Source organism: Phodopus roborovskii, unplaced genomic scaffold, assembly GCF_943737965.1.
Source record: "Phodopus roborovskii unplaced genomic scaffold, PHOROB, whole genome shotgun sequence".
NCBI classification, from domain to species: domain Eukaryota; kingdom Metazoa; phylum Chordata; class Mammalia; order Rodentia; family Cricetidae; genus Phodopus; species Phodopus roborovskii.
In genome coordinates, this window is record NW_026126588.1 from 19,768,169 (window position 1) to 19,796,074 (window position 27,906).

Here is a 27,906-nt window from a genome sequence, read left to right on the forward strand (position 1 = left end):
GGCTTCCCCCTGATGGTGTGCTGGCTGTGGCAAAGATGAGCGGCACTGTGTTCTTCTCCTTTGTTCTCTTCCTGGGCAGCGAGTGGGGCGTAGAGCCCCACTCTATCTCTATGACTGAAGGTACCATCACAAGTATATTGTCATGGCAACTGGAGGGATGGAAGACTCACAGGGAGCCTCAGCCAGGCCGGCTGGTGGGCCCCTCCTGCCGAGGCTGGGACGGTGAGCCCTCCTCCTGTCTACTTTGTCTGCTTTTCTCTCTTCGCCATGAGGCCAGATTCCTTGGGAGAAGGGGGTATCTTAAGGGAAGTTTTCCTTTTTTGTTTTGTTTTGTTTTTTTTTTTCTGACCCTGACTTTATCGACCTGTGCTGTATCCTCAAATGCCAGAGTTTCATAAGACGATTCATACTTAGAAATGTCAACTCTTCAGTGTAAAGTATTTTCAGACATCTCAGAGGTAGAAAAATCAATGGAGAGAACAGCTACGCACAAACCATCCCAATCTTATCCGCACGTATTTTAAAAATCAGTATATGCTAAGCTGGGTGTGGTGGCGCACGCCTATAATCCCAGCACTGGGGAGGCGGAGGCAGGTAGATCTCTATGAGTTCAAGTTCAGCCTGGTCCACAGAGTTACAGAACAAGCCCCAAAGCCACACAGAGAAACCCTCTTGAATCCGATCCTCCACAAAACAAAAACTTAGTATACATTAATTATGCAAACAGGTTCATTATGACAATTTTCTACTTGTATGCATTTGTTTACATTCTTATATTCATCCATTACATTCTCTTATTCCCATACCACTCCTTTTTTTTTTTTTTGTTTTTCATTACAGGGTTTCTCTATATTGTTTTAAAGCCTGTCCTGGAACTCGCTCTGTAGACCAGGGTGGCCTCGAACTCACAGAGATTCACACTCAGGAGCCTCTGCCTCCCGAGTGCTGAGATTAAAGGTTTTCCTATACCGGTCTTACCAGTCCTCTTCCTCGTACCAATTAGTCCCTCTTGTAATTTCATCTCTTTTTCAAAAAATAGCCCAGTGAGTTTCATTAGGCTGCTTCCAGGAGGATGGGCGAGTTAGTTGTCTACAAGGGCCTTACTAACGGCGAAGCCACTGAAGAGAATGCCCACCCACACTCCACTGCCACTGCTTGTCAATCTTCAGGGGAGGGTGAGACAGGGCGAGCCCATTCCGCCTCCATGACAGGCTGTTGGCTGGCCTAATGTGGAGACTGTGTGCTGATAATCATGGCTGCCGTGCGCTGGAGAGTGTGGTGCGCTGGAGAGTGTGGTGTGCTGGAGAGTGTGATGGCCCCATGGGACCTGGAAGTCAGTGTCCCACACATTCTCCGCCTTCCTCCCTTAACTCTTTCCTTCCCTTCGGCAGAGATCCCCCGAGGCTAGGAAGGGATGATGCAGATGCCCCATGTATGGATGAGAATTCAAAACTGACTGTTCTGATGTAAGTTTGATCCCCAGGACCCACATGGTAGAAGGAGAGACATGACTCCTGCAAATTGTCCTCTGACACATCATGACATACACATACATGCATACACACAGACATTTCGAAAGTAACAAATGTCACATTTCCTTGTGGCTTTCACACATTGTTAGCTTTGGTTGACCCCTCCCTCTTACTCATCTTCTCCCTCATCTCCTTATTGTTCCCAACCCCAGCCTTCCCCTTCTACTTTAAAAAAAAATTAAACTATTTATTTATTTAGGTTTTTTTCAAGAGCCTGTCCTGGAACTCGTTCTGTAGACCAGGCTGGCCTCAAACTCACAAAGAACCGCCTGCTTCTGTCTCCAGAGTGCTGGGATCAAAGGCGCACACCACCAAGACGTGGCTCTACTTTTGCTTTGAAATCAGTGAATTCCATCCTCTTCCTACTTCATTTATTTCTGAGACACAGCCTAACTATATAGCTCTGGCTGTCCTGGAACTCGCTATGTAGACCAGCACGGCTTGAACTCACAGAGATCCCCCTGCCTCTGCCTCCCCTAGTGCTGGGATTAAAGGTGTGTGCCACCATGCTCAGATCTTCCTTCCCACTCTTTTAAACAATACTTATTTATTTAGAAACTCTTGTATGTGTGCCTGTGGGTGTTGGTATGTGCACATGGATGCAGGAGCCCGAGGAGGCCAGAAGCGGGCATCAGCTCCGCTGTGAGTAGGAGTTATTGGCAGGCAGTTGGGAGCCACCTAGTGTGGGTATGTGAACAGAGCTCAAACCCTCAGGAAAAGCAGTGTGCACTCTTAACCACTGAGCCCTTTTCCAGCCCACAGACTCTTCGCTGCCATCTCGTGAGCCTCTTTCTAGTTCCCTGTGCCCTGTATAATACACAGACCCCCACGCGAATGTACACGCATGAAGATTAGAAAATAGAGTTCTCATGTGTTTTTGTCTTTCTGGACCTGGGTAACTCAGTGTGTTTCATTCCCATTCATTTTCCTGCAGACATTCATAATTTCATTTGTCCTTGTGGCTGAATAAAATTCTGCTGTGCACAGGTGCCATATTTCCATTACCCACTCATCGGCTGATGGACATCTCTAGGCAGATCCATTTTCTTGCTAGTGTGACTAGAGCAGCTGTCAAGTAAGGAATGCTGTAGCTGTGTGTTTGGAAGTCTCACTGACTTCCGTAGACACGGCACTAATTGACGCGCCTACTGACACGTTCCCTTTCTCCATGTCCTTACCAGTCTTTGCCGCCATTTTCTTTCTAGCTGGGATGACGACGGCATAGACTCTCAAAGTAGTTATGGTTTGTATTTCTTTGACGGACGAGGATGTTGAACGCTTTTAAAAAAATACATTTATTGGGCTGGTGTGTCTTCCCCTTTCTCCGCTTGACTTCTTGAGACAATGACTCCCTGCGTGGCCCTTGCTGTCCAGAAGGTTTTTGATTGCATGAGGCCTTTTGATTTGATTGTTGGCCTTGCTCTGTGAGGGACCAGAGTCCTATTCAGAAAGTCCTCCTTTAATACTGCAGTGTTCTTTCCTAGCAGTTTCAGGCCTGTAAGATTTTTGACTGATTTTTCTTTAAAGATTTGCAAATGTAGTTTATTTTTTCACTCTATGTGGCTATCTAATTTCCCTATCAGCATTTGCCAAGAGGGCTGTCTTTCCTCTAATATGTATTTTTGGCACCTCTGTCAACAGTTAGGTGGCAATACTTGTGTGGCCCTTTATCTGGACCATGTGACTGCTTCTATGCCGCCGCCGTGTGGTTTTTATTACTATGGCTCTGAAATCAGTTATGGTGTTACCTCCAGGAGTTAGTTGTATTTTGCTCAGGTTTGCTTTGGGTATCTGGGGGGACTTTTAGATTGTTTTTTTTCTAGTTCCCTGAAGGGGGCGACATTGGAATTTTGACTGAGATTCCATCAAACCCTTAGATTGCTTTTAGTTAACGATGTTAATCCTTCTGATCCTTGAGTGGGGGATCTTTCCATCTTTGAGATGATTTGGTCTTGGCCCCGCTGGGTACTGTGTGAGGGTGGTTGAATGTCCCTGGTGCAGGCATGTGGGGAGTGAAGGTTGCTTCTGGTTCCCCTCCATCTTAGCTGGTTGCTACTCTGCTTCAGCTTCTACTGACCTTACAAGACCGAAGAGGGAATCGAGTGGTTGGGATGAACTGAACTCGGGTACCTTTCTCTGCCACTGAACTTGAGTCTCAGCCCCAGAGTCAATGCCCTACCCATGCAATTGAGAAGGCAAACAAAACCAGTGCCTGTCTGGTATTATACCGCAGACAGCAAGAGTTATGGCCCCCTTTGGTGAGAAGCGACAGTCGCAATGGAAAAGGCAGCGGATCTACATATGAGAAAAAGCACACACGAGCTTTGGTTCTGTCCACAGCTTCAGGTAGCCGCTGCAGTTGTGGATTGTACCCTGCGTGGCGGGGTGAGACATATGGATGGGACTTGTTTATTTTTGAGACAGGGTCGTGTCGTTCAAGCTGGCAGTGGTCTCGGCCTGAAGGCAAGGTTGGCCAAGAACCCCTGGTCGGCCCCTACTCAGCCCCTAAGTGCTAGGAGCACAGGTATTACCCCGTCATGCTTGCCTGATAGGGGAAAGATTTAGTCACGGCGAATCTTGTTCTCCCACAGGTGTGGAGAATGGCTTTCCCTCAAGTTCAAAGCATCTCGATGAAGATTTGGCTAAACTGTTTGGTAAGTTGTCCTGCGGAGCCTGAGGCTGGGTTTGAAGAAGTTCCGTGGGCAGGGGAGAAGGCGAGTGAGTGCTCTGCTTTGTGGCTAAGAATTGGTTCCTCTAAGGGCCCAGGTGCCAAAAAAGTTAAGCAAACGGTGTGATAAGCCAAACCATGGTAAGACTTTTCACATGGGGACCGGTGTTGGAGTCAGCAGCGCCATCTGGAAGGTCGCTGAGGCAGTGACCCACCTCGGCCCTCCACATCACACCTGCCTGGGTGATTTCTGTTTTGTAGAGAATGTGAGGCCCCAGGCTGAGCTGGGAACCACCAGAGGGTCTTTGAAGCACACTCCTCCGTGCCCTCAGCATTAGAGTCAGTAGACGGGTATTTTTTATGGGGCCAGGAGTCAAACCCAGAGCCTCATGCTTGCTAGGCTAGTACCCTATCGCTGAGTGACAGCCTCAGTCCTGTAAAGTTTAGGTGGTTGTGTTGCAGAATATTATTTTAAGGTTTATATTGTGGAACGTTTGTTTAACCACGTAAAGATGTGTGGCTTTTGTTTATGCTTCATTTGTTTAACTCTGTGAAGCTATGTTACTTTGCCTGTCTAAAACACCTGATGGTCTAATAAAGAGCTGAATGGCCAATAGCTAGACAGGAGGAAAGATAGGCAGGGGCTGGCGGGAAGAGAGAATAAATAGAAGGAGAAATCTGTGAAGGAGAGAGAGGAAAAAGGGATGAGAAAGGACTCTCCCCCCCATCCCCTGCCACCCCCCACCCGGCCACCCGGCCCCCTGGCCACCCGCATAAGATTTACAGAAGTAAGAAAAAGAAAAGGCCCAGAGGCAAAAGGTCGTTGGGATAATTTGAGAAAAACTGGCAAGAACCAAGCCAAGCTCAGGCCAGGCACTTATAAGTGAGAATTAGTCTCTGTGTGTGATTTATTTGGGTGCTGGGTGCCCCCCCCCAAAGAGCCAAAGAGTAAAGCGTAAACAACCAACTACATGTTTCGAGACAGGGTTTCACGGTGTAGCCCTTGCTGACATCCCCCTCAGAGATACATCTGCCTCTGCCTCCCAGTGGCTGGGACTGGAGCCAGTCAAGCTATAAAGCCTCCAGGGAGACTCCAGGCTGAGGGAGCAGAGGCAGGGAACAGTTCTGAACCACAGAGGTCTGCTGAGGCAGCAGAGGGGTGACAGACACCCACCTTCTGCCCGGTGCAGGTTCTTAGCCCTTGCTGGCAGGGCCCACTTCGTCCTCCTGAGGTCTGCTCAGCCTTGGGCTGGTGCTCTGCCTGCTTTTTTTTTCTCCCCTCTGCCCAGTTCTGGCTTTGCTGCTCTTTGTAGACATGTCAATATGTCTGGTCATGTCTGGTATGCCGTCATACATGTGTAGATGGCCCAGTGACACAAACCAAAAATTCTTTCTTTCTCCTCTGTCAGAATAGCTGGGGCTACAGCCTGTTGCTCTGAGATCATCCACCTGGGCCTTCCCTGGTGATTGTCTCTTGGCGGAAGGATGGTGTCTGCCATTCCAGACATCATCCAGACACCCTCCTTTCCAGGCACGAGGAACAAGAGACAGGGAAGTGCAAGCTCAGCATTTTAAATTTTTCTATCCAAGCTGGGCATGGTGGCACACGCCTTTAAACTCAGCACTCGGGAAGCAGAGGCAAGCTGATCTCTGAGTTTGAGGCCAGTCCGGTCTCCATAGTGAGTTCTAGGACAACCAAGGGTATATTGTTTTGAGCAGTTTTCCTGCCAGCCTGGTCCCACAGCCGCGCCAGCCCCAAATAACACACAGAGACGCTGTATTAGATATAAAGCTGTTGGCCTGTTACTAGCGTTTCTCATTGGCTGGCTCTGTCTTAAATATCAACCCATTTCTATCTAAGTGTTTCTAAGTGGTCTTATCTTACCGGAGAGAGGATCTGGACTTTCTCTTCCACTATATCTCCCTGTCTCCTAGTCCCGCCTATCTTGTTTTCCTATTGGCCAACAGGACTTTATTCATTAAACAATAAGAGAAACATATTTACCTAACGACATCTCCCATCAGTATATAGTGAGATGCTGTCTCAGTCACCCGCCAAAATAAACATCATTTTCTGGTTAGAGGATCAGTGCTCTTCCTGGGTCTCAGTTGTCTTTTGAGGACCTCTGTGTGTTGTGTGGCCTTGGTCTATCTGCCAGGGAGAGTGGGAAAGGCAGCTTCGGTGGGGTGTGGACTTGGAGGCTTCTACCACAAACGAGATGCAGGAGGTGAGAGAGTCTGGAGATGGGGAAGCTTAGACCCTGACAGAGAACTCATTCTTCTGTCCCATGTGAACGGCACCTCGGTTCCCTGCGTCTCCCCCGCCCCATTTTTACCCACATATCCCACAGAGCAGAGCACGGACCATGTTCCCAGCTGCCCTGCGGTTGGTGGTGAGGTATTTGGCCCCGGGGAACAAGTTTCACACCGACCGACCTGTGTTCAGTGCCTTCCAGAGACATCGATCTCCATGAAAGTTCTCTGAGTTAAGCCCCTCCCACCCCACGGCTATGAGGGCACCAAAGGTCTAAGAGCTGAAGTTATTTGCCTAAGATCATATTCTGGCAGGCATCAAACTGGGATTTGGGTCTGTGGCTATTGGCTCCAAATTTATAGCGGCTCCGTAGTGTTAGATAAAGGAAGAGGGAGGGTGGCATAGGCTATTGGCTCATGAATAGAGCTGGCATGCAACTGCTTTCAGGAATGAGGCTCGCTGGGAGAAAGGGCCTCCAGACCTCTATAGAACCTTGCTGTGGGAGCGTTAGAAAGGAACCACACAGCGGGTTCAAGCCAGCACATGGGGCCTTAGGTGAGATGGCTCAGAGCTTAAGAGCATTATAGATGGCACCGGCCATCTATAGTGAGATCTGATGCTCTCTTCTGGCATGCGGGATGAATGCAGATAGAACACTATACATTCTAAATAAAATCCTAGAAAAAGGTTGATGTGATAAACAAACAAACAAAACGATGATCAATAGCTACTTAGGGAAGAGAAGGGTTTGTTTTGTCGTATGGCTCCTGAGGAATAGAGTCAATAATGGCAGAAAGGGCATGGCAGTAGGAGCTGGAAGCTGGCTGACCACATTTGTGTCCACAAACAGGAAAGAGGGCACACACACACACACACACACACACACACACACACACACACACACACGATCGACTAGAAAGTGGGGTGAGGCTATAAACCCTCAAAACCTGCCCCCAGTCACGAACTTCCTACCTCCTAACCAGCGCTTCTCAGCCTGTAATGCAACCCTCTATCTCCAAAAATATTTACATTATGACTCATCATGTAACAAAAGTACAGTCATGAAGTAGCAACACAAATAATTTTATGGTTGGGGGGGTCACCATAACATGAGGGACTGTATTAAAGGGTCACAGCATTAGGAAGGTTGAAAACAACTGTCTATAACCTCCCCAAACAGCGCCACTAATTGAGACTATCAAACACAGAGACCTGTGGGAGGCATTGCTCACTTAAACCACAGCAGGAGGGAGAGCTTAAAATAAAAGAGCTGGCGTTGGTGGCGTGTGCCTTTAGTCCCAGCACTTGGTAAGCAAAGACAGGTGGATCTCTAAGTTCGAGACCAGCCTGGCCTACAGAGCTAGTTCCAGGACAGGCTCCAAAGCAATACAGAGAAACCCTGTCTCTGGGAGAGAGAGAGAGAGAGAGAGAGAGAGAGAGAGAGAGAGAGAGAGAGAGAGAGAGAGGTCATGACAGGATGGTGAGGAGGCCCAGAAAGTCTTGAGAGAAATTCCTTCAATATTATATTATTATTATATTATATTATTCCAGTGTGTGTGCATGTGTGGTAGGGCGTTCTACCCATGTGATTTGGTCTTGGTATAGCCTACATGACAGAGAGCATGGAGGAGCCAGGTACTGGGTTGAACCATTCATGAAAACCACAGTGCCCGCAGCATGGGACAGGATAGCTTCTTTTCATCCCAGGGTAGCTCTGGGAAGGGTGGGGTTTGAGGGGTTGGCAAGGGGTGGCCTTTTCTTCAGGTTGTGGGATCTGGCCTCTTAGAGTAGATAGCATCTTTAACGAGCTAGAGTGTTAGGCCCTTGACCTAACACAAGCATTTTTGCTTGTACACAGAGCTGCTCGGGAACAGTCTCAGAGGTAGGTCATTCTGTGTTTGGTGGGTGATGCTCTCTGCCCGGGATATCTGGTGCAATCCTGACTTTGCAGTTTTGATGGCATCTTAGCTGAGCATCCTGTGTCCACTGAGTTTGAGCCAGATATCCATTCACTCATCCATGGACACACTGGGTAGGTACAGAGCAGGTTATACCTGGTGCATTGCTGGTGTTAGCGATTTTGCTTGCTTCTCTCCAGATGAGATCCTGCTGCAGGTGTTTCCCAGTCATCTGGATGACGTATCCAAAGATGCAACTACAGCTGGCAGACTGATCACCTGGAGTGACGTGAATGAAAGCAAGTATCTGTGGATGGTTTCAGAGTGCATGCGTTTTCATATGCTGTGTTGTATTGGATGTGCGGTGACTTGAGCATCCTAGAACCCGGTTGTTGGTGGGACCCTGCCAAGCTGAGATGTGAAGAAAGAGAAATCAGAAACCCTCACCATGGCTTTCATTATCTATGGGGTGCATGCTTTAAAATGTGCCTGTGCTGCCGCCGCCACCTTCTTCATCTTCTTATCGTCTCCTCCTCTCCCTCCTCCTCTTCCTCTCCTCCGCTCCCTCCTCCCCTCCTCCTCTTCCTCTCCCTCCTCTCCCTCCTCCTCTCCCCCCTCCTCCCCTCCTTCTCCTTCTCCTCCCCTCCCTCCTCCCCTCCCTCCTCCTTTTTCCCTCCTCCCCTCCCTCCTCCTCCCCTTCTCCCCTCCTTCTCCTCCCCTCCCTCCTCTCCCTCCTCCCCTCCCTCCTCCCCTCCCTCCTCCTCTCCCTCCCCTCCCTCCTCCTGTGATATCTATGATCCCTCTTGTGCAGTCAGGCAGACCCTGACACTGTGGATGTTGTGCAAAGGATGGGAATCTAATTTTCAGCGGGGCTCACTAACACAATCTAGGCATAGTATTATAACTTTCTTCTCATCCACACTTTGTAGCTTACTGCCCAGAAATGCCCAAGTCACTAGTCTGGGGTGCAAAGCCTTCTCACACACTCCCTCATCACCTCGTCTCAGCCTTTGTAAACTGTTTGCCCAGAGCAGCACAGCTGATTTCTCCATCAACACTCATGTCAAATGCTAAGAGAAAACAGCTGGCCACATACAGGAAACAAAGCAATATAAAAAACCCCATGCACATTAGCCCTAAATCATGGGAATAACAGAAGGCCCTCCCCATTAAGAGGGGGATTGAAAATGGGTCATTACTTATCAAAATAAGGTCAGAAACATGTGCTGTGTTGAACTCACACTATAAGCAAAGCAGTTTTGTAACTAACGATCCTGCCAATGCATCTCTCCGTGGCCACTCAGTAAAGGCACACATGTGAGCTTTTGCTGCACGATCCTGCTAGCTTGCCCCGAAGCAGGCTTTATTATGTCCCCTTAGCTGATCCACTATAACATGTTTTCAGCAAAATGCTTAAGGATTAAACGTACTCAGTCCTAACGACTCTCCCAGGCCTCATTCGTAGAGAACGGCACCTTTGTCATTTATTGGCTCAAAGTGGCCCTGCTTGATGTCATCTGGCACCCACCACCCAGGCTCTTGTACCAGTTTCCTTCTATAATCAGAGCCAGTGTGTACACAGAAATCACTCAGTGGCTGTGCACAGTGTCTGTCGGGAAACTGTGGGAAGTCACCTCTGCTTCAGGAGCTTCAGACTCCTCTGCTTAAACATGTTTCTACACACATTTGTTTGGTGTGTGTGTGTGTGTGTGTGTGTGTGTGTGTGTGTGTGTGTGTGTGTGTTATGGTGTCCTGTACCACTTAGATGAAGAGAACACAGGGTAACTGGGATGGTTGCAGAATCTAGAACAATCTAAGAGATGGACCTCTGCATGCCTGTGAGGGATTATCTTGAATATATTAATGGATGTGGGTGGGACCATTCCCTGGGCTGGGGATGCTGGACTGTATAAGCTGGAGAGAGCTAGTCGAGCAATGAAGGCACGCATTGGTCTCTGTTTGATTGCTAAGTATGAGTGTGATGCCTCTGGCCAGCACCCTGGTCCCGGTGCCGTGTCTTCTGAGCCATAGTAGACGGTGTCCTTTTAGAGGTACAAGCCAGTATCAACCCTTTCTCTCACGTTGCCTCTGCCAAAGTAACTTTTCCACAGCAACGAGAAAGTGACTGAGACACTGTCCCTCTCAAAGTACCCTGTAGAGGGGTGGGGCCTCAGAGAGACGAGTTATAGATGTGAGGAAAGATTTAAGCTCAGCCTGAGTTTGTTTCCCCATAGCTCAACTCAGCCCGAACAGCTTCAACAATTCTGAACTGGCATCAAGCTCACATAAGCAAGAGGAACATTTGGCTAAGATATTCGGTAAGTCACCCTTTCCCCCCCCCCCCCCCCCCCCGTGCAAACTTTAGGTTGTATTTGAAGACGTCTCCTGCTTGTCCTTGGCTGTCTCTTAGGTAACTCATTCCTGCTGCTTCAGGGGAAGGGAAGCATGTTTGCTTGCCTTGTGGTTAAAATCAGCTCCTCTGTCAGGAGGCCCAAGAAACCCAACAGAAGACAGAATGCAAACACTGGGAAAGGACCCTGCTTCCTCAGAGGGCGCCAGATGGTGGCAGCAGGGTATGAGAGTGTGAGAACAGCCTGGAAAATTGTACCAGGACTACCAGCCCAAGTGCTTACACTAGGGTGTGTGGGAAGACCTTCACATTACAGTTCTGAAAATGCCGCCTCATTGTTCTACCCTGAAACTCTGAGGTTTTGAGAGAAGCAAAGATCCAGATGGAACTCAACAGGAGTCTCTCTTTACCCACACAGAAGCAGAGCTGGCAAGAGCTGTCTTTTCTTTTCTCTTTTAGAAGCTCTTGGGCTTTCTCTCTCTCTCTCTCTCTCTCTCTCTCTCTCTCTCTCTGTGTGTGTGTGTGTGTGTGTGTGTGTGTGTGTGTGAGACAAGGTTTCTCTGTAGCCTTGGCTGTCCTAGAACTGGCTCTGTACGCCAGGCTGGCCTTGAACTCACAGACATCCACCTGCCTCTGCTTCTCAAGTGCTGGGACTAAAAGTGTGCACCACCACTGCCGGGCTAGAAGGTCTTATTTACTTTATCATTACAAGTATTTTCTCTGAAAGGCATAAAGCTTGACATATAAAAATAAAAACTCAGTTCAAGTATATGAACCTATTTAATTTTTAGCATTTATATTAACTAGTATACTATCAATGTTATAATGTGGATATTTTTTTTATTTTTAAATATTTCATACAATATATTTTGACCATATTCTTTCCCCTTTCTGATCAACTCCTAGATCCCCCTTTCTATCCACCCAACTTTATGTTCTTTGTCTTAAACACACACACACACACAAATACAAACACACATGCACACATACACTCACAATTAATAAACAGCCCATTTCCTGTTGGCCAGCTGCGCCTGAGCATGGATCCTGCTCTGTGGTGTGGTTGACATACCCAGTGTCACTGTGTTAAAGAAAGCTGATTTCCCTCTCTGAGCAGCTATCAGTTGCAAATACCTTCTTAGTTAGGGCTGGGACTTTACGTTGATTTCCATTTCTCTGTGCTGGGGTTTTGTCTGGTTTGAACCTGTGCACTTCTTGAATGTCTGAGTTCACATGCCCATCATAGGTTGTGACCCACAGGTTGAGAACCACTGCTCTAGGGCGTGACCTATTTAATCTCAGATTCTTGGACTCGTTAACAGTGTCAAATATGAGTTCCGTCTTATGGAGTGGGTCTTGACCCCACTAAAAAAAAAGTGGTTGGTTACTCCCCTAACATTTGTGACAATATTGCATCAGAGATGTAGCTTGCAGGCAGATCACTATTGTAGCTTGCAGGCCTCATAGATGGGTGAGGTTAATGATTGAATTTCTGCTCTGGTAGGGCTGTATAACACCTTTCAACATTATGAATGTCAGCCAGTAGGGGCGAAGCTTCTAGTTGAGCAACAACTGGATGTGGTGTGTTCAGTAATATGGACATGCCGCCAGGTTGAGGAGGGTAACCAGCAGCATTGCCAATGGCCTATGGTGTTTGGGGAAGTCTATGGGCCAACAAGTCAAGAGATGTGACTCATTCCTGTCCTCAGGGTTCTACCTGGTAGCATATCGTTGTTGTTGGAGTATTGTCACCCTTGCTATATGGTGTGGACTTGCCATATAATGGGGTGGTTTGGGAGGAGAACCTGGAGAAGAGGTGGGAAGGATTTGGGGCTATGTTTTGGTCTGATTGTAGCTTTAGATTATTGGAGGGCTGGGACAACATGAATACTATACTGTAAGTCTCTCCAGGCTGCAGAGGCTTCCAAACTACTGCTGAGGAATCTGCAGAGGTAAGGCTGGAGAGATGGACGGCTCCACCTTTAAGAGTAGGTACTGCTCTTTCAGAGGGTCTGTTTGAGTCTCATTATCCATATCAGGCAGATCGTGACCATCTGTAACTCCAGCTCTGTGAGGATCCACATCTCCAGACCTCTGTGGGCACCTGCACTCATGTGTGTGTGTGCGCGCACACACACACACACACACACACACACACACACACACACACCCCAAATCTCAAAGGAAGAGGAACAGACTCATAGGGTGAGCAAAATGGCTCAGCAGTTAAAAGTGCAGGTAACACAGTGTGGAGACCCGTTTTTCAGTCCCAGAACCCATGTAAAAGCAGGAGATCTGACTCCACAGAATTATCCTCCGACCTCCACCCTTGTGCTGACCACATAAACAATAAATAAGGCTTTGTTTTCTCCTTTTGGGAGGTAGAAACTTAAGAACATCTTGGTCAGGCGCTGGCTGAGGGGACAGGACCCATCACCCACTCTTAGGAATACACAGTGCAACAGTTTGGCAAAATTGCAGCTGGGTGGTCCTACCCCCCAACAAACAGGCAGGGACCAGCAGTTCGAGAGTTACGGTCCCTCATATGTTCACTTTACACACCAAATTACGAAGCATACAGGCAAGCAGGCCTGCAGATCCAACCCCTGAGGAGGCCTGCACTCTGAGACCCTTAGAGATGTTAATGTGGCGGTGGCTTCAGTAGGTTGACCGAGTAAAGGAAACCATGTAGAAAGAAGAAAACTAGAAAAGCAATGTGTGGACAGAATGAGAATTCAATAAGGAGGAAATGTAAACCAACACTTCAAGCCTGAAACCCTGTCTTTGGGGCTGGGACTTGGGTTAGTGGGTGGAGTGGGGCCCAGAGGGTGTGTGTGTGTGTGTGCGTGCGTGCGTGCGTGCGTGTGTGTGTGTGTGCGTGCGTGTGTGTGTGCGTGCGTGTGCGTGTGCGTGCGTGCGTGTGTGTGTGTGTGTGCGTGTGCGTGCATGCGTGAGTGCGTGTGTGTGTGTGTGTGTGTGTGTGTGTGTGTGCGTGTGAAAGTCCCAGCCCTAGGCCATAAAATAAGTCCCTGTCTCAAAAAACAGGTGGGTGGGGAGGGAGAGAGGAAGGGAAGTTGGGAAGTTAAAAAAATAAAACAACCGAAATGAAAACTCTCAGAAGGGTTCACCAGCTTTTCTGATTAGGGTCAACTTGAAGATAAGACACTAAAATTATCCTAAGGGTAGAAAGACCAACGATTGTAAGAAAATACAACACAAGGACATAATGGGAGAGAGAGAACGGGGCCGCTGGGTGTGGTGGTTCCTGTCTTTAACCTTGCACTCAGAAGGCAGAGGCAAGTGACTCTTGCTGAACTGCCCAAATCCGATGAAAGACCTGAAGAATGGCTGAGCAGGGGCCAGGCAGGAGGAAATGAAGGAGACCCACATTGAGACGGACTGTATTTGCCAGTCCAAAGATGCCCTTGGAGTAGAGGAAACTCCCGGGGAGCTGGAGAAATGGCTCAGTGGTTAAGAGTGCTTACTCGTTTTGTAAGAGGACTGGGTCAGGTCTCAGCATGACCCCTCACAGCCATCTACAACTCCAGCTCCCAGGGCTCTGGTGCCCTATTCTGGTCTTTGCAGGCTTCTGCACACATGCGATGCACAAATTCAGACAGGCACGCAGCATATAGCAATAAGGCACAAAGCATAAAACAATAACAATAATTATTATTATAATTATGATAACAATACTAATATTAAAATCAACTTAAGAAAGAAAAGCCTCCTGGGAGATCAAGCTCTGGTGTCCCTCTGCTGAGGGCTGCTAGACAGAGATGTTCTGATCCTAGAACAGTGCCTGCTTGCGAGGGCCAGGGTATCTTGTGACATGATAGCCCTTTGTCCCAGGAGCTGTCCTTTGTGAGGATCTGTGAGTTGGCCTCCCTCATGCTTGTGTGGTCAGACCCTTCAGTCCAGATGCACTGGTCCCTCCCCCCTCCCCTGACTGAGGTTGATAACTAACTAGCAGGTGATTTGACCAAAGGAATGGGTAGGCGCCGCTAGCCTCCCACACCGTAGTTTTAGTATCACTGTCTTGGAATCCAAAAATCTGTCCTCTTCTGGTGCCCCTGCGGCAAGCCACCCGTGTGTGTAAGGGCTTACGGGGGACACGTGAAGATGAGCACCTGTCTCTAGGCAGGGAAGACTCCATCCCCCAGACGTCTGCTGTCAGATCGAGCATTGTGCCACACTGGCCTTGACAGCGGTGGGCAACGTTCTACTTGCCAGTTCCTCTATGAGATGCGTATGTTTGTTTGTTTCTGTTTTGAGTCAGAGTCTCACTATGTAGCTGGCCTGGAACTCACTGTGTAGCCTGGGATGACCTCAGATTCATGGATATGCTCCTGTGTCTGATTTCCAAATACTGGGACTAAAGACACCGCTACTCCCAGCAGTCTGGACAACATTTAAGGGACTCGTGGGATACTGGGTGCCCCCAAAAAGGGTGTGGTGTGGCGAGAACTTGCTGACGTCGTGGTGAATCTGACGGCTCATCTCTGGTGTTCATCGTGAGCTCCTGTGCCATCGAGACGTGACACCACGACAGAGACTGCCTGTCCTTCCTCCTGCCTCGCTCTTTGTGGCCACCAGGTGTTTTAGGCAGGTGCAGTGACACAGCTTCACAGAGTTAAGCAAATGCAGCCAGCATAAACAAAAGTTACACACCTGAAAATAATATTCCACCACGCTACATCACATGCATGTGGTACCCAAGGAGGCCAGAAGAGGGCATCAGGTCTCCTGGAACTGCAGCTAATAACAAGTGAGCCGACAGGTGCATGCTGGGACTCTAACCTCGGTCGTCCAGAGAGTGGTCGTGAGCATACACACTGAACCACCTCCTTCCCTATTAGTGAGCGTTTTATACATAAAGCTCATCATGACCTTTTAACACGCCTTGCCTCATTTCTGACTTGGAGCCATCACCCTGCTTTTGCGTGTCATCCGGGGTGGGTGCAATCACCTCAGAGCACAGCATCCATTCACTCATCCGTGGACACGCTTCGTAGACACAGAGCAGGCTACCCCGTGCGTGTTGCTGGTGTTAACGAGCTTGTGCTTTGTTTCTTTCAGATGAGATCCTGCTGCAGGTCTCTTCTGCCGACCCAAAATATTTATCAGAAGAAGGCGTGAGGACGGCTGATGAAGGCAAGTATATGCAAAATGGGTTAGACGCTCATGTGGCTTCACAGGCTGTGTCGTATTGGGTGTGCTGGGCTGTGCTGTGGTCTGAAAGCTCTGGCGCACTGCCAAACTGAAGGAATCCAGCGTCTGAAACGCTTGCTGTTAATTTCCATCAACTATGGAGTTTGTGGTCTGCAGGGTCAGGCGTGCTCTGCCGTTCTGGGTGCTGTTCAGGGGGAAATAATTTGCAGATAGAGTTCACTGTCCCCTGTAGCACAGCCCTGTGTGTCATTAACACCACTCAGTGCACTTTATCATTTTATGCACATGAGTAATTGGAGAGAGAAAAATTAGGGCATCTCCATTCTGGACTACAGAGTGAGCCTGAGGTTAGCCTAGGCTGTGTGAGCTCTTGCCTCAAAAAGTGAGAGAAAGGGCTGGAGAGATGGTCTGTGGGTAAGAACACTTGCTACTCTTCCAGAAGACCTGAGTTCAGTTCCCAGCTCCCACACAAGGTGGCTCACGACCACCTATAACTCTGTTTCCTGGAGGCCTGACACCCTTTTCTGGCCCCCATGGGCACTGCACACACAGCATACCCTTACACACATGCACTGCACACACACACACACACACACAAATAAATTAAAAAAAAAAACAAAAAACAAAACAAAAAACAAAAAACAAAAAACCAAAAGCATTTAATTGAGGCTGGCTGATAGTGTCAGAGGTTTAGGCCACCATTATCATGGTGGGAAGCATAAAGCACAGTGGCATGCAGGCAGACATCGTGCTGAAGAAGGAGCTGAGGGTTCTGTGTAGAGATCTGCAGATGACAGGAAGAACAGAGAGACTCTGGGCCTGACTTGGGCTGTTGAAAACTCAAACCCCAACCCAGTGACACACCTGCTCCAACAAGCCACGCCTCCTCATCCTTCTCATTCGGGAGGCAGAAGCAGGTAGATGTCTATGAGTTCGAGGCCAGCCTGGTCTACAGAGCAAGTTCCAGGACAGGCTCCAAAACGATACAGAGAAACTGTCTCAACCAAAAAAAAAAAAAAAAAAAAAAAAAGATACACCTTCAAAAATGGTAAGAGGCGCATGCCCTTTCCCCAAAGCAGCTTCGAGCTTACTGAAGCACACTGGGAATCAACCTAGTTAATAAGAGAATCATGAGTGAGAGCTCGGCCAGCAGTGACCTTACGACCCCGGTGACCCTATGACCTTACGACCCTGTGACCTCGGCGGCGGCCGTGGAGTGAGCATGTTGATATGTTGCAGATAGTTGTGTGTTTCCCAGTTCACAGTGCTGTTTTTTTCCATGTCTGCCTGGGCACCTCTGTGGTCAGTGGCCAGGTGATGTCCACACAGGACCCTGCAGCGGCGTATCCGCATACGCATTCAATTCTGTTAGTGTTTGGACATTTAAGGATGTGAAACAGGCTATCCCAGTGGGTGAAGTCGTTTTTGCAAGCCTGAAACCTTGAGTTTGAGGCCCAGGACCCGAATGGTGGTAGGAGAGATCTGACATTTACTGGTTGTCCTCTGACCTTCATATGTTTGCTGTGGCTTGTTCAAACCCCACCCCAGCCAGCCACACACAAAATAAAAATGTAGCAATAACAAAGGAAACAAAACATGAACCCACATGCTCATAAAAGCACTGGAAAATTTTCTCTCTCTTTTTTCATGTTTCATTAAAAAGAAGCCATGTTTCACGGAATTCTCCTGAATCAGAATATTTTATTGGCACTACGGGTAGTTTCTGACAGCCGTAAATGAAAACGGATATGGTCTGAGTTGGAATATATGATGCTTTATTTTGCTCTTGCTCATGTTTAGAACTGAGAGAGATGAGACAGGGCTTTGCCAGGGCACTCTCCCACAGAGAATGCGTGGCTGGAGGTTGGACTCTGGCAAGTGGCCAATCCCTTGCTAGATTGAAGATAGCAGGATGCTAGGAAGGCTGGCATTGGCGGCTGACCCTTTCCCTTCATCTATAAACCAGCAAGGTTTCTTCCTGCCTACAGAGCAGGGGGGGCGTTTTGGGCTGCACACGCTGCTGAGGACCTGTCCTTCTGAGGGCGGTGGGAAGATGATCCCTCCAGCCAGGGAGCAAGGGCTCTTCCTGCCTGTGTGATTAGGATGGGGGAGAATTGAACGACTATGGCAGGAAGCCCAGACAGCAATCTTCCTTGAATTTAAGAGGTGTTAGCACCCTTATCTGGGCTGATCAATATGTGTTTCTTCTTAGGTCAGAGTGTAGGATGGGCACAGTGGTTCCCATGACAACAGTGTGCCAGCATCGGTACAGGCTGGAGGAGACCTTAAAAGTCCTCGTTCTTACACTCCGCCAAGACCCTCCAAAAGTGGAGCCCAGGGTTCTACGTGTTTGGATGTGTTTTCAGGGTGCAGAAGCCGGGGGCCACATTGAGTTAGATGCCATGGAGTAACTCATTCACCAACAAATACCATTTAACATGAGGGTTTCTAATACCCTTGACTTTGTTTCCTGTAGATATCATGTTAGCGATGTTTAGTTAAATATAACTGGCCACCTCTTTGGGAGACACCTTGAGAGAGGCTTGGGGACAATGGCCTGCTAAGGGCTGGGTGTTGCCTGTGTCTGCAGTGCTACATCCAAGGAAAGACGGCCAAATCGGGCACATGGAGCGTTTCGTTAATTTTTTTTAGGCATAGTCAGTCCTTTTTCCACAGTGTGGCTGCCAATAGCCTCAACACCATGTATTAGAAAGTCTGTCTTAGCCGTGGTGGTCTGAGATGCCTCCTTTATCATGAAGTAACTCCCCATGCCCTCTGGGGCTTTGCCTGGGCTTTCTATTCATCCTGTGCGACGGCGGCACATAGTTATAATGGGAGGCTGAGACAGTTTGTTTGAATGTCCTGCAGGACATTTCTGTATCCCCCCTCCTGAGTTCTTTTCTGACCATTTTTCAAATGATAGTTTTTCCATATGAACTTTACTATCAGCCTGTCTAACTTTCTTAAGAGCCTGTTTAGACTTTTCTCGGTCATTTTGGAAAAAACATTGCTGAATTACCCTAGGCTAGAAATGGGGATATGTTGACAAAATTTAAGCTTGTCTGGCTTTTTCAGTGTGTTCCATGTCTACACCTATCTACATGTGTATGTATGCATGCATGCATACACTGCTAATTCATTGCTTTTCTGTGATAAGTGGAGATTTCTCTATTATCCTATACACAACTGAGTTAAAGTTTTGGTAGGCAGGTAAACTGATCTGTGCATGACCATTTCATAGCCTTTGTACTTGTGCTGGCTACGTTTTGTCAACTTGACACAGACTTGAGACACCTGGGAAGAGGGAACTTCAGTGGAGGAATTGCCTCCATCAGATTGGCTCACTGGCATGTCTGAAGGGGCATTTTCCGACTGACGCAAGTGCTCAGCCCTGGGCAGGAGGTCCTGGGTTGTATGCAAAGGCAAGCCAGTAAGCTGCGTGCGTCTGTGGTCTCTGCTTCAGTTCATGCCCTGCCTTCATTTCCCTTCATGAACTGCAACCTGTAAGCCACAGAAACCCTTTTGTTCTCCAAGATGCTCTTGATCTTGATGTTTCTCACAGCAAAGGAGAGGCAAACCAAGACAGGACCTTACTGGATTCTAGTATACCTAATGTAAATATATACCGAGAGATACAGTTTTACTTCTTTACAAATTACAGGAGTCTCTCACCCACATAGGTGTCCTGTTTAATTACATTGTTACTATGTCCAAGACAATTTTTATGAGTAGTGGAAATATAATTACACTCTGTCTTGTGCCTCTCTCAGGGGAGATGCTTCTAATGTTTCCCGATTAAGATAGTGGTTATGGGACAAATATAAGAAATAGAGTATCCATCCATCCATCATTCATCCATCATCAATTTACCTATCTCCCTCTCTCTTTCCGAACACACCCATATATACACATATATTTGCATATGGAGAATGAAGTTTTTGATTTCTACTTGCTGTGATAGGTTTGTTTTTGAGATTCATGTATTTACATATGCATGCTAACTGCCTGCTGTCTCCCAGTCCTATTGGTCACCTTTCTTGTAGCCCACACTTTGAAATGACATGGTACTACTCAGCGCAGATTGGACTCTGTCTCACAGAGGCATCAGTAGCATAGGAAAGTTGCTGGATCATAAAATAAGTGGACGTGTGGGTGGCTGGCACAGTAATAATCTCTACTGTGGCAACAGTGCCAACAGGGTGAGCAGCACTGTCCATCAGCTGTGGAGTTTTCTTTCCCATTTACTCATCTCGTCTCCGCAGCGGTCTGGTGTGGTAACCGGCTGCAGGCCCAGCGTCCAGCAGGGGGCAGTGCTGGTCCACAAGCAGAGGACACCGGAGAGAACCAGCTGTCTATAATTTGTGCTGTGTTCTGCAGACACGTCCAGAGCAACATTGCCCACACGCTATCTTTAGACAAGCACTCCAGTGTCCCCAGGGCCATTGGGATGCTCTGTCTTCAGTTACCCTGCCTTTACTGGACCAACCATGTACTCATTACACTGGCCACTGAACAGCAACCAAGACAGGGTTTCTCCCTCTAAATCATTCATGGTGTGAGATAATATTTTAAATCTGGGAGCTTGCCTCTTGCCCCTCATTGTTACACTGGAAGGGACTAGGCACCCTGTTGGGCTCAGCTGCCCTGGAACAAACTTGATATCACATCTCAAACCTTAAGGTAGGTCCTAACCTGCGATCTTGGTAGATTTTCTTTTTTCTAGAATGTTTGCACAGTAGCAAAGGAGACATCACCTCTTTAAAAGCTGTAAGAAGCATTATTGATATTTTTCTCCCATGTAGACTCTTAATTCAGTACATGACAATTTTTTTTAAGTACAAATGGGCTTGCCCCCCCTTACTCTATTTTCCCAGAACTCCAGAGTTTGAAGTCAATTCTGCATTATTTGTTTTTGTAAGGGAGGAATCCCACTATAAATTGATTATCACCAAACTGGCCATCACATTATACACTGACTATTTGTGAGGCTTGCTGAGCTGGTAAAGTGCTCGCTGCACGAGAGAAGGCTCTGAATTTGGACCCCCAGGCGCCATTAAGGACCCGGGCACTGTGGCACACACCTGTGATCCAGTGCTGGGGAGGTATGGATGAGGGTCCTTGAGGTCTACTGGCTGGCCAGTCTTGGTGAATTTCAGTGAGAGACACTGCCTCAAAAAATTATGTGGAGATCTGGAGAGTTCACATAGGAATTAAGAGTGCAAACAGCTCTTGCAGAGAGCCTGAGTTTGATTCCCAGCACGTGCGCACGTGCACGTGCGCACGCGCGCACACACACACACACACACACACAGAGTCAGCTCGCCACTGTCAGTAACTTCATCTCCAGGGCCATTTGAGGCCTCTAGCCTCCATGTGTACCTGGACTCGTGTGTGTGTGTGTGTGTGTGTGTGTGTGTGTGTGTGTGTGTGTGTTGGTTTTTTGAGACAGGGTTTCTCCTATAGCCCTGGCTGTCCTGGACCTCACTCTGTAGACCAGGCTGGCCTCAAACTCGAGATCAACCTGCCTCTGCCTCCTAAGTGCTATGGTTAAAGACATGTGCCATTACCATCCATCTTAAAAATAAATCTTAAAAAAATAAAACAAGGCAGGGAGAGATTAAGGAAGACTTCTCTAAAGATCCAGCAAGCTCACCCTGCACTTCCTCTCTGGGTTTTGGGGTCCCCCATGTGGGGCTGGGGTCCCAGCTTGGCTTGAGGTTGTCAGGGCTGTGGGAGTCAGTGTTTCTCTCCTTGCCCATTTTCTTTTTGGCAGTTTGCCTTTCCAGCTCACATAGACCATGCAGATCTTTTCAGGGCTCCAACCCATGGGTTCCAGCTTGTTCCATGGAGCAGCTCAGGTCATCTATCTATAACAGTGTCTCTGGGACCTTTCCATGCCTGCCAATGACAATTTTCTTGGCTGATTGGGACTGTCCTCCTGTATGCTGTGAATGTGTTTCTCTCACTGGTTGATGAATAAAACTGTTTCAGTCAATGGACAGGCAGGATTTAGCCAGGCAGAAAATCCAAACGGGGAAAGAGAAAGGTAGTAGGTGGTAGAGTCAGGGAGATGCCAAGTAGTTGCCGAGAAAGTAAGAGGCCCAGGCATCACCAGGAAGCCAAGACCACATTGAGATACCCAGATGAATAGAAATAGGCTAATAATTAAAAGATAGCTAGCCAGTAAGAAGTCTGAGGTACAGGCCATACAGCTTATAATTAATAAGCCTCTGTGTGTTTATTTGGGACTAAACCGCTGCAGGACCAGGCAGGACAGAGTTCTGTCAACACATGGCCTCCCGTTTCTGGGTACCAAGTGCTCCCAGGCATTTTGCCAGCCCTCCTACTCAAATGGCAGAGCCAGAATGCAAGAATTTCTTATTTCCAAACCCGTCTTTCCTTCTAAAAGCATTATGCAGTTTGGAGTCGCTGATAAATATCTCGGTGTGGCCCATTTTCCTATTCTGTGCAGCTCTTTGTGGTTTAAACATGACTTCCTGTGTCCTGCCATCTACAATGCAAGTCATAGCATCTCATTTCCATACAAATGGAGACCAGAACTTGGAGAGGCTCAGATCCAGGCTAGACACCCTAGGAGTGGTCCCCATGGGCTATAGCGATATCTGTGAGAGAGACATGCCTGTTTTCAGGTCTGCTTAGACCCATGGAGTCAGAAACTCTCAAGTAGGGTCCAGCCACCTGAGTTTGACAAGTGTTCTCCATGACAACCATTTGCCTCAGCTATGAGGTGCTGAATTTGTCAGGTTACAAATAAAACCAAAACACTGATGTACTTTAGAAACCCTAGGCTCCTCCCCCAGGTCCCCCTTACTCCTTTACTTTGATTCTGGAAGAGGCTGCCAAAGGTTTGGGGAGGTGCTTTAGTGGGTAAAGCACTTGCCACACAACGTAAGGACCAGGTAACAATCCCTGGAACTCGCGTGAAGCATGTGGTAGCATGTGGTGGCATGCATGTGTGATGCCAGGGACCCAGTGATGAGATGGGAGGCGAGGGCAGGAAAATTTGGAAGTTTCATGGCTAGCTAGCCTGGTGTACACCATGGCTGACGACAGAGATCTCATTGCAAACAATGTGAAAACTGAAGACTTGTCCTCTGACTTCCACACCTGTGCTGTGACACACACACACACACACACACACACACACACACACACACACACACAGCTCCTTTATCATAGAAACAGAATTAAGCTCAGGCAATGGCTGTAGGTGAATCTGTTCGTGTTAGCTTCCTGTCTCTGTAATGAAATACCTGAGAAGGTCAGCTACGGAGATGTTGGCTTACACCTATAGAAACTCTAGTCCATGGCTGCCCGTTGTTGGCTCACACTCTAGTCCATGGCTGCCCGTGCTGTTTGGGAGCCTGGAGAGGTAGAGCAGTATGATAGGAGTGTGTGTGTGAGAGAGAGCAGATTTGCTTATCCCTTGGCCAAGAAGTGTGAGAGAAGAGAGGAGTGGAGAGGGGGAGAGGAGGAGAGAGACAGCGGCTAGGGTCCCAGAATCCTCCCTGGGAGCATAGCCCTAAAGAGCTAAACACCTCCCACGGGCCCCACCCCCTGAAGGTTCCTGAGCCTTCTGAGAGTGCCACCTGCAGACTGAGCCCTTAATATATAGACTGGGGGCACTCAGGATCTACTCTTTTGTCTCTTGTAGAGCATACTACTGAGAAGGACAAGGAATCGTCTCTATTCAACAGGGATGTAAGCCATCAATTAATTACCCCTTCCAAAGCAAAACTTCGAGGCTTAATTACGCAAGGTAATCATTCTTTTTAAGATATGTGTTCTAACATTCTTTGGTTTTTAAAAACAATCTTTATTTTACATACCAATCCCAGTTCCTTCCTCCCTCCCCTCCTCCTGCGCCCATTTTCCTCCACCCCACCCCCATCTACTCCTCAAGGGGGGGGAGCGTCTTCACTCTTAAAGCATAACCTAGGTAAGAGTCTTGAGCATGGAAGGTTCTAGAACGTGTCTTTTGATGTCATGGTATTTTAGCTGAATAGAGTCAGTGTACTTTTAGTTCACCTGCAAAAGTTTATGGTAAGCTAGCGCAGGGTCACATACCTGTAATCCCAACACTCAGCAGGCTGAGGCAGGAGGATCATGGGTTTGAGGCCAGCCCATGAATTTTAAATCTTTGACTACACTTTCCATAGGATTTCCATGGTTTGTCTAAATAGCCGGAGTCATTTAGAACATGGTGTCCTCTTCTGAGCCCCTGCCCCTGCTGGGCACTGAGGCTGTCTAACATACACGAGGGATCCAAGGTCAAAGGTTAACCCAGTCTCCTGAGGTTTTGACTTCTGCCTTCTTGTTGGGTTAACTGAGCTCGGGTTTGTTAGCAGCGGGTAGAGGCTGACCCCATGCTGGACTAAAGCCCAGGACACTGTCACTACATCGAAAAGATACCTCACTTTCAGAAATTAAACGCCAAGCCCGACAACTGGAGATTAATCCTCTGACAGGCATGGTAAAAAGAGAGAATTCGCTCCCACAAATTGACCACACACATGCGTGGCCTGTGTACCCACACATACATACATATATAATAAAATGTAATTTTAAGCTTTCTAGTGCTGAATTATTGCAGCAGAGCATCTGGAGAGACTTCCCTGATGCAGCTGCTGTAGCTGGGTGAAGGGTTGGCCTCCAGCTTCCCCAGAGCTCCAGCAAACCCTAGGGTGGTACTCTCCTGCGGTACCACCCACTCTCCAGCGTTTCTCCTCACTGAACGGGCTCATCCCTGTCACTGTGCCCTTTCCCCCACTGCCTGACCCCCCTCTTCCTTTGGCTGGATTACAGAAGCTCCTGAGCTCCCGAATGTCACCGGGGAGCTCCTCCCTTTGAGACCTACCCATGAGATTTTGTACTTCAAACCCATAGTCAGTGGCATTCCAAAGCCACCCACCCTCAGGGTGCTCAAAGTCCCTGGCGGGCTGTCAGAAGTCAGGGCCGTCCGTGACGTCCATCTACTCCAGGGCAGCACTCAGGACAGCAGCACCAGGCTCAAACTAGTCTTGGCCAGTTTTTCATCGCTGTGGCAGACACCTGAGAGGCACAGATCACAGAGGAAGGGTTAATTTAGCTCCACATTTCAGGGGTGCCCTCTGTGATCAGCAGGCCCCTTGTTTTGAGGCTCTGATGAGGCAGGGTGTGGCAGAAAAGCCCGGTGGAGGAAATATCGCCCCTCATTGGCAGGTTCCTATTTTCCTCATCTTTATTCTCACTGGGCCCTCGGCCTATTGCATGGGACCATCCAAATTCATCCCCACTTCTGGAAACACCCTCCCAGACACACAGACAGACACACACAGACACAGACAGACAGACACACACAGACACAGACACAGACAGAAGACAGACACAGACATAGACAGACATGCACAGACACGCACACACACACACACAGACACAGACAGACAGACACACACAGACATAGACAGACATGCACAGACACATACACACACACACAGACAGACACACACACACAGACACAGACAGACAGACACCCACACAGACAGACAGACACGCACAGACACACACACACACAGCAGACACAGACACAGACAGACACACACACACAAACATAGACAGACACACAGACAGACAGACACCCACACAGACACACACACACACACACACACACACACACACACGGGCACTTACTCTAATCCCTTACGTGTACCTTCACTCAAATCAAGATCACGGTGAAGGCCGACAATCACACAGCCGCAGAGCAGACCACATTTGTAGCAGAATTTCTAAAAGCGAGTGGGACAGGGAGGAGAGGGCAGCAGAGAAATGTTTTTGCTACTGCCCAGTGAGAAGCTTTCACTCAAATATTTGACACACGTTGTTGTCCCTCATGCTTGAGATTTAACCCGGTGTCTCCCACACCCGCCCCCCCCCCCCCACTCCATACCCTCAAAGCCTGTGGAGCAGGATGTTCCCGCCTCCTTTGTTTACCTCGGCCACGCCCGCCTCCCTGTGGACCTCACCCCTGGTCATCCTGCTTCCGCACTTGCACGCTCTGGTTTGTTGAGCCATCTCCGTGGACGTGTTGCTGCTTGCCAGCCCGTACCCTCAGCATCTCAATGTGGCACTGGTGACAAGGCCAGCTGCTTCCCCAGGTTGTCCTTGTTTGGGGGCCTGGTTGTGGGTCACATGGCAGGGATGGGTCAGACTGCCTGTAGCTACTCCAGACCCTGTGTCTTCCCGTTTAGATGCTCACACCGAGGGTCTGCCTTGCAGACAGATGCTCAGCTTCCTTCAGAAGAACATCATTATTGCCACCACCGCTGTGGCAGCAGTCCTCCTGGTCACAGTGCTTGTGGTGTTTGTACTGGTCACCTACATAAGGCGGAAACAGCCAAGGTGAGTGGCTCCCGGCATCCATCTCCCTTTTAAGAACTCTGGGAGGGTGGCGGTGGTGGAGAGATGGCTCAGATTCTATGCCCAGCACAGGGTGGCTCGTAGCCATCTGCAGCTCCCGTCCCGAGGGATCCAACCCACACTCTGGCCTCCCAGAGCACTGTATGCGTGTGGTGCCTGCTGGCAAAACACCCATACAGGCAAGGTAAAATGAAATGTGCTTTTTTTTTTAAACAACTCAGGGAGTTTGAAACAGTTGCTTCTTGCAAATCCCAGATGTAGGAGGAAGGCAGGGATGGCTTCCTGTTGTGCCTCCGCATCCCCCAGCATACTCCATTAAGGTTCCCCGGTGATGGCTTTCAGGAACTTTCTGGCAATTCTGAGGCACACTGAGGCTTTGGAGTCCCTGACTTGGGCTATGCTCGCCTCCCAAAGCCATGCAAGTCTGAGAGGAAACTGAGGAGAGATGCAGAGCCTCCGGTTAGAGGAATAGAAGCTAGGGCTCTGTTCCCTGCCCCCTCCGGGCTTCTCTGTGTAGCCCCGGCTGTCCTGGAATAGACCAGGCTGGCCTTGAACTCAGAGACCCACCTGTTTCTGCCTCCTGGGTGCTGGGATTAAAGGCGTGCACCACCATGCCCAGCTGTGGGAACTAAGGTTCTAGGCCCAGAAAAGCCAAAGCATGGCTATAAGGTGTGAAGGGGCGTGGAGAAGAGAGCAAGGCTGAGTTCAGTCTGTTCACACTGGTTCAGCTGTGCAGCTTAGCCCATGCAAGTGTGGTTCTGCTAACCGCTTGATAGCCACTTCCTAGAACCAAGTAAGTGATGGGTTAATGCCTGGCCCGGCAGGAGCCTCAAGGGGCCAGGAGGGAAAGGGTTCAGGCACAGACAGAACCTTGAGCAGGCCCCAGAAGCAAATAACCCGAAAGAGAATGGAGTGCACGGTCACTTTCAGAATCAGGAGCCCCCTCTGCATCCTTGGAGACACACATTCCTGATGGCTGAGGAGACCAGGTCTGGCTCGGGCACTCACCTTGCCCCTTTCCTCGGAGTCTGAGGCTATAGATGTTAAATTTCCCCATGTGAGAGTAGCACTGCCTTCTCTAAACGCCAAGGCTCTGTAGGTGGAAAGCCTAACCAGGCAAGCTGACTTCCACATCACATCCCCGTGTTGACTCTTCCGAGGCAGGCATGGGGCCCCGAGGCAAAACGGCTGCATCCCAAACAGATGAGCTGGGGCTGTGGATGGATGCGTTCCCCAGAGGCACTTTGCTGCCCTGGGTTAGAGGGGATGCCATGCAGGGCAGACCTTCCCCCAAGGAGACAGCATCCGGACCCCCAGAAACTGCAGCCTCCCTCCCCATCCCACCGGCAGACGGGTGGGGCTTCCCGTGTGTTAGGTGAGGTTTCTCTTCTTCGTTTTAGGTATCCGCCGATGAATACGACGTACAATATTTTTATAATGAATGGAAAGGGTTGGTGGCAAAAGTCCGAGGAAAAGCATCTCAGGAAGTTCACAGGGAAGCAGAAACACCTGAAGAGTAATTCCTTCGTGTAAGCAGCGAACCGTCACCAAGCCCCTGTAGGAGGGTTCTTCTTGCACTACCTGGACCGAAATCGAGGGTAGGCAAGAAGCTCTTA

General features: G+C 48.7%; 1 protein-coding gene across 1 annotated transcript; it reads left to right on the forward strand.

Annotated features, from left to right (window-relative positions):
- On the forward strand, positions 1 to 27,823 carry CUNH2orf92 (chromosome unknown C2orf92 homolog). Its single transcript, XM_051204303.1, has 8 exons — positions 1 to 222; positions 4,124 to 4,186; positions 8,553 to 8,651; positions 10,587 to 10,670; positions 15,782 to 15,856; positions 20,137 to 20,301; positions 26,122 to 26,272; positions 27,691 to 27,823. The coding sequence occupies exons 1-8, from the start codon at positions 36 to 38 to the stop codon at positions 27,821 to 27,823; spliced, it is 957 nt and encodes a 318-aa protein (XP_051060260.1). The 5' UTR covers positions 1 to 35.
- Positions 27,824 to 27,906: the final 83 nt, after the last annotated feature.

Bases quoted from the DNA above. Each gene is read 5' to 3' on its own strand.
- CUNH2orf92 (XM_051204303.1), top strand. From the start codon at position 36: ATGAGCGGCACTGTGTTCTTCTCCTTTGTTCTCTTCCTGGGCAGCGAG. The intron at 4,187-8,552 runs GTAAGTTGTCCT...GCTTCTCTCCAG, and splicing joins AGATTTGGCTAAACTGTTTG to ATGAGATCCTGCTGCAGGTG. The intron at 26,273-27,690 runs GTGAGTGGCTCC...TCTTCGTTTTAG, and splicing joins ATAAGGCGGAAACAGCCAAG to GTATCCGCCGATGAATACGA.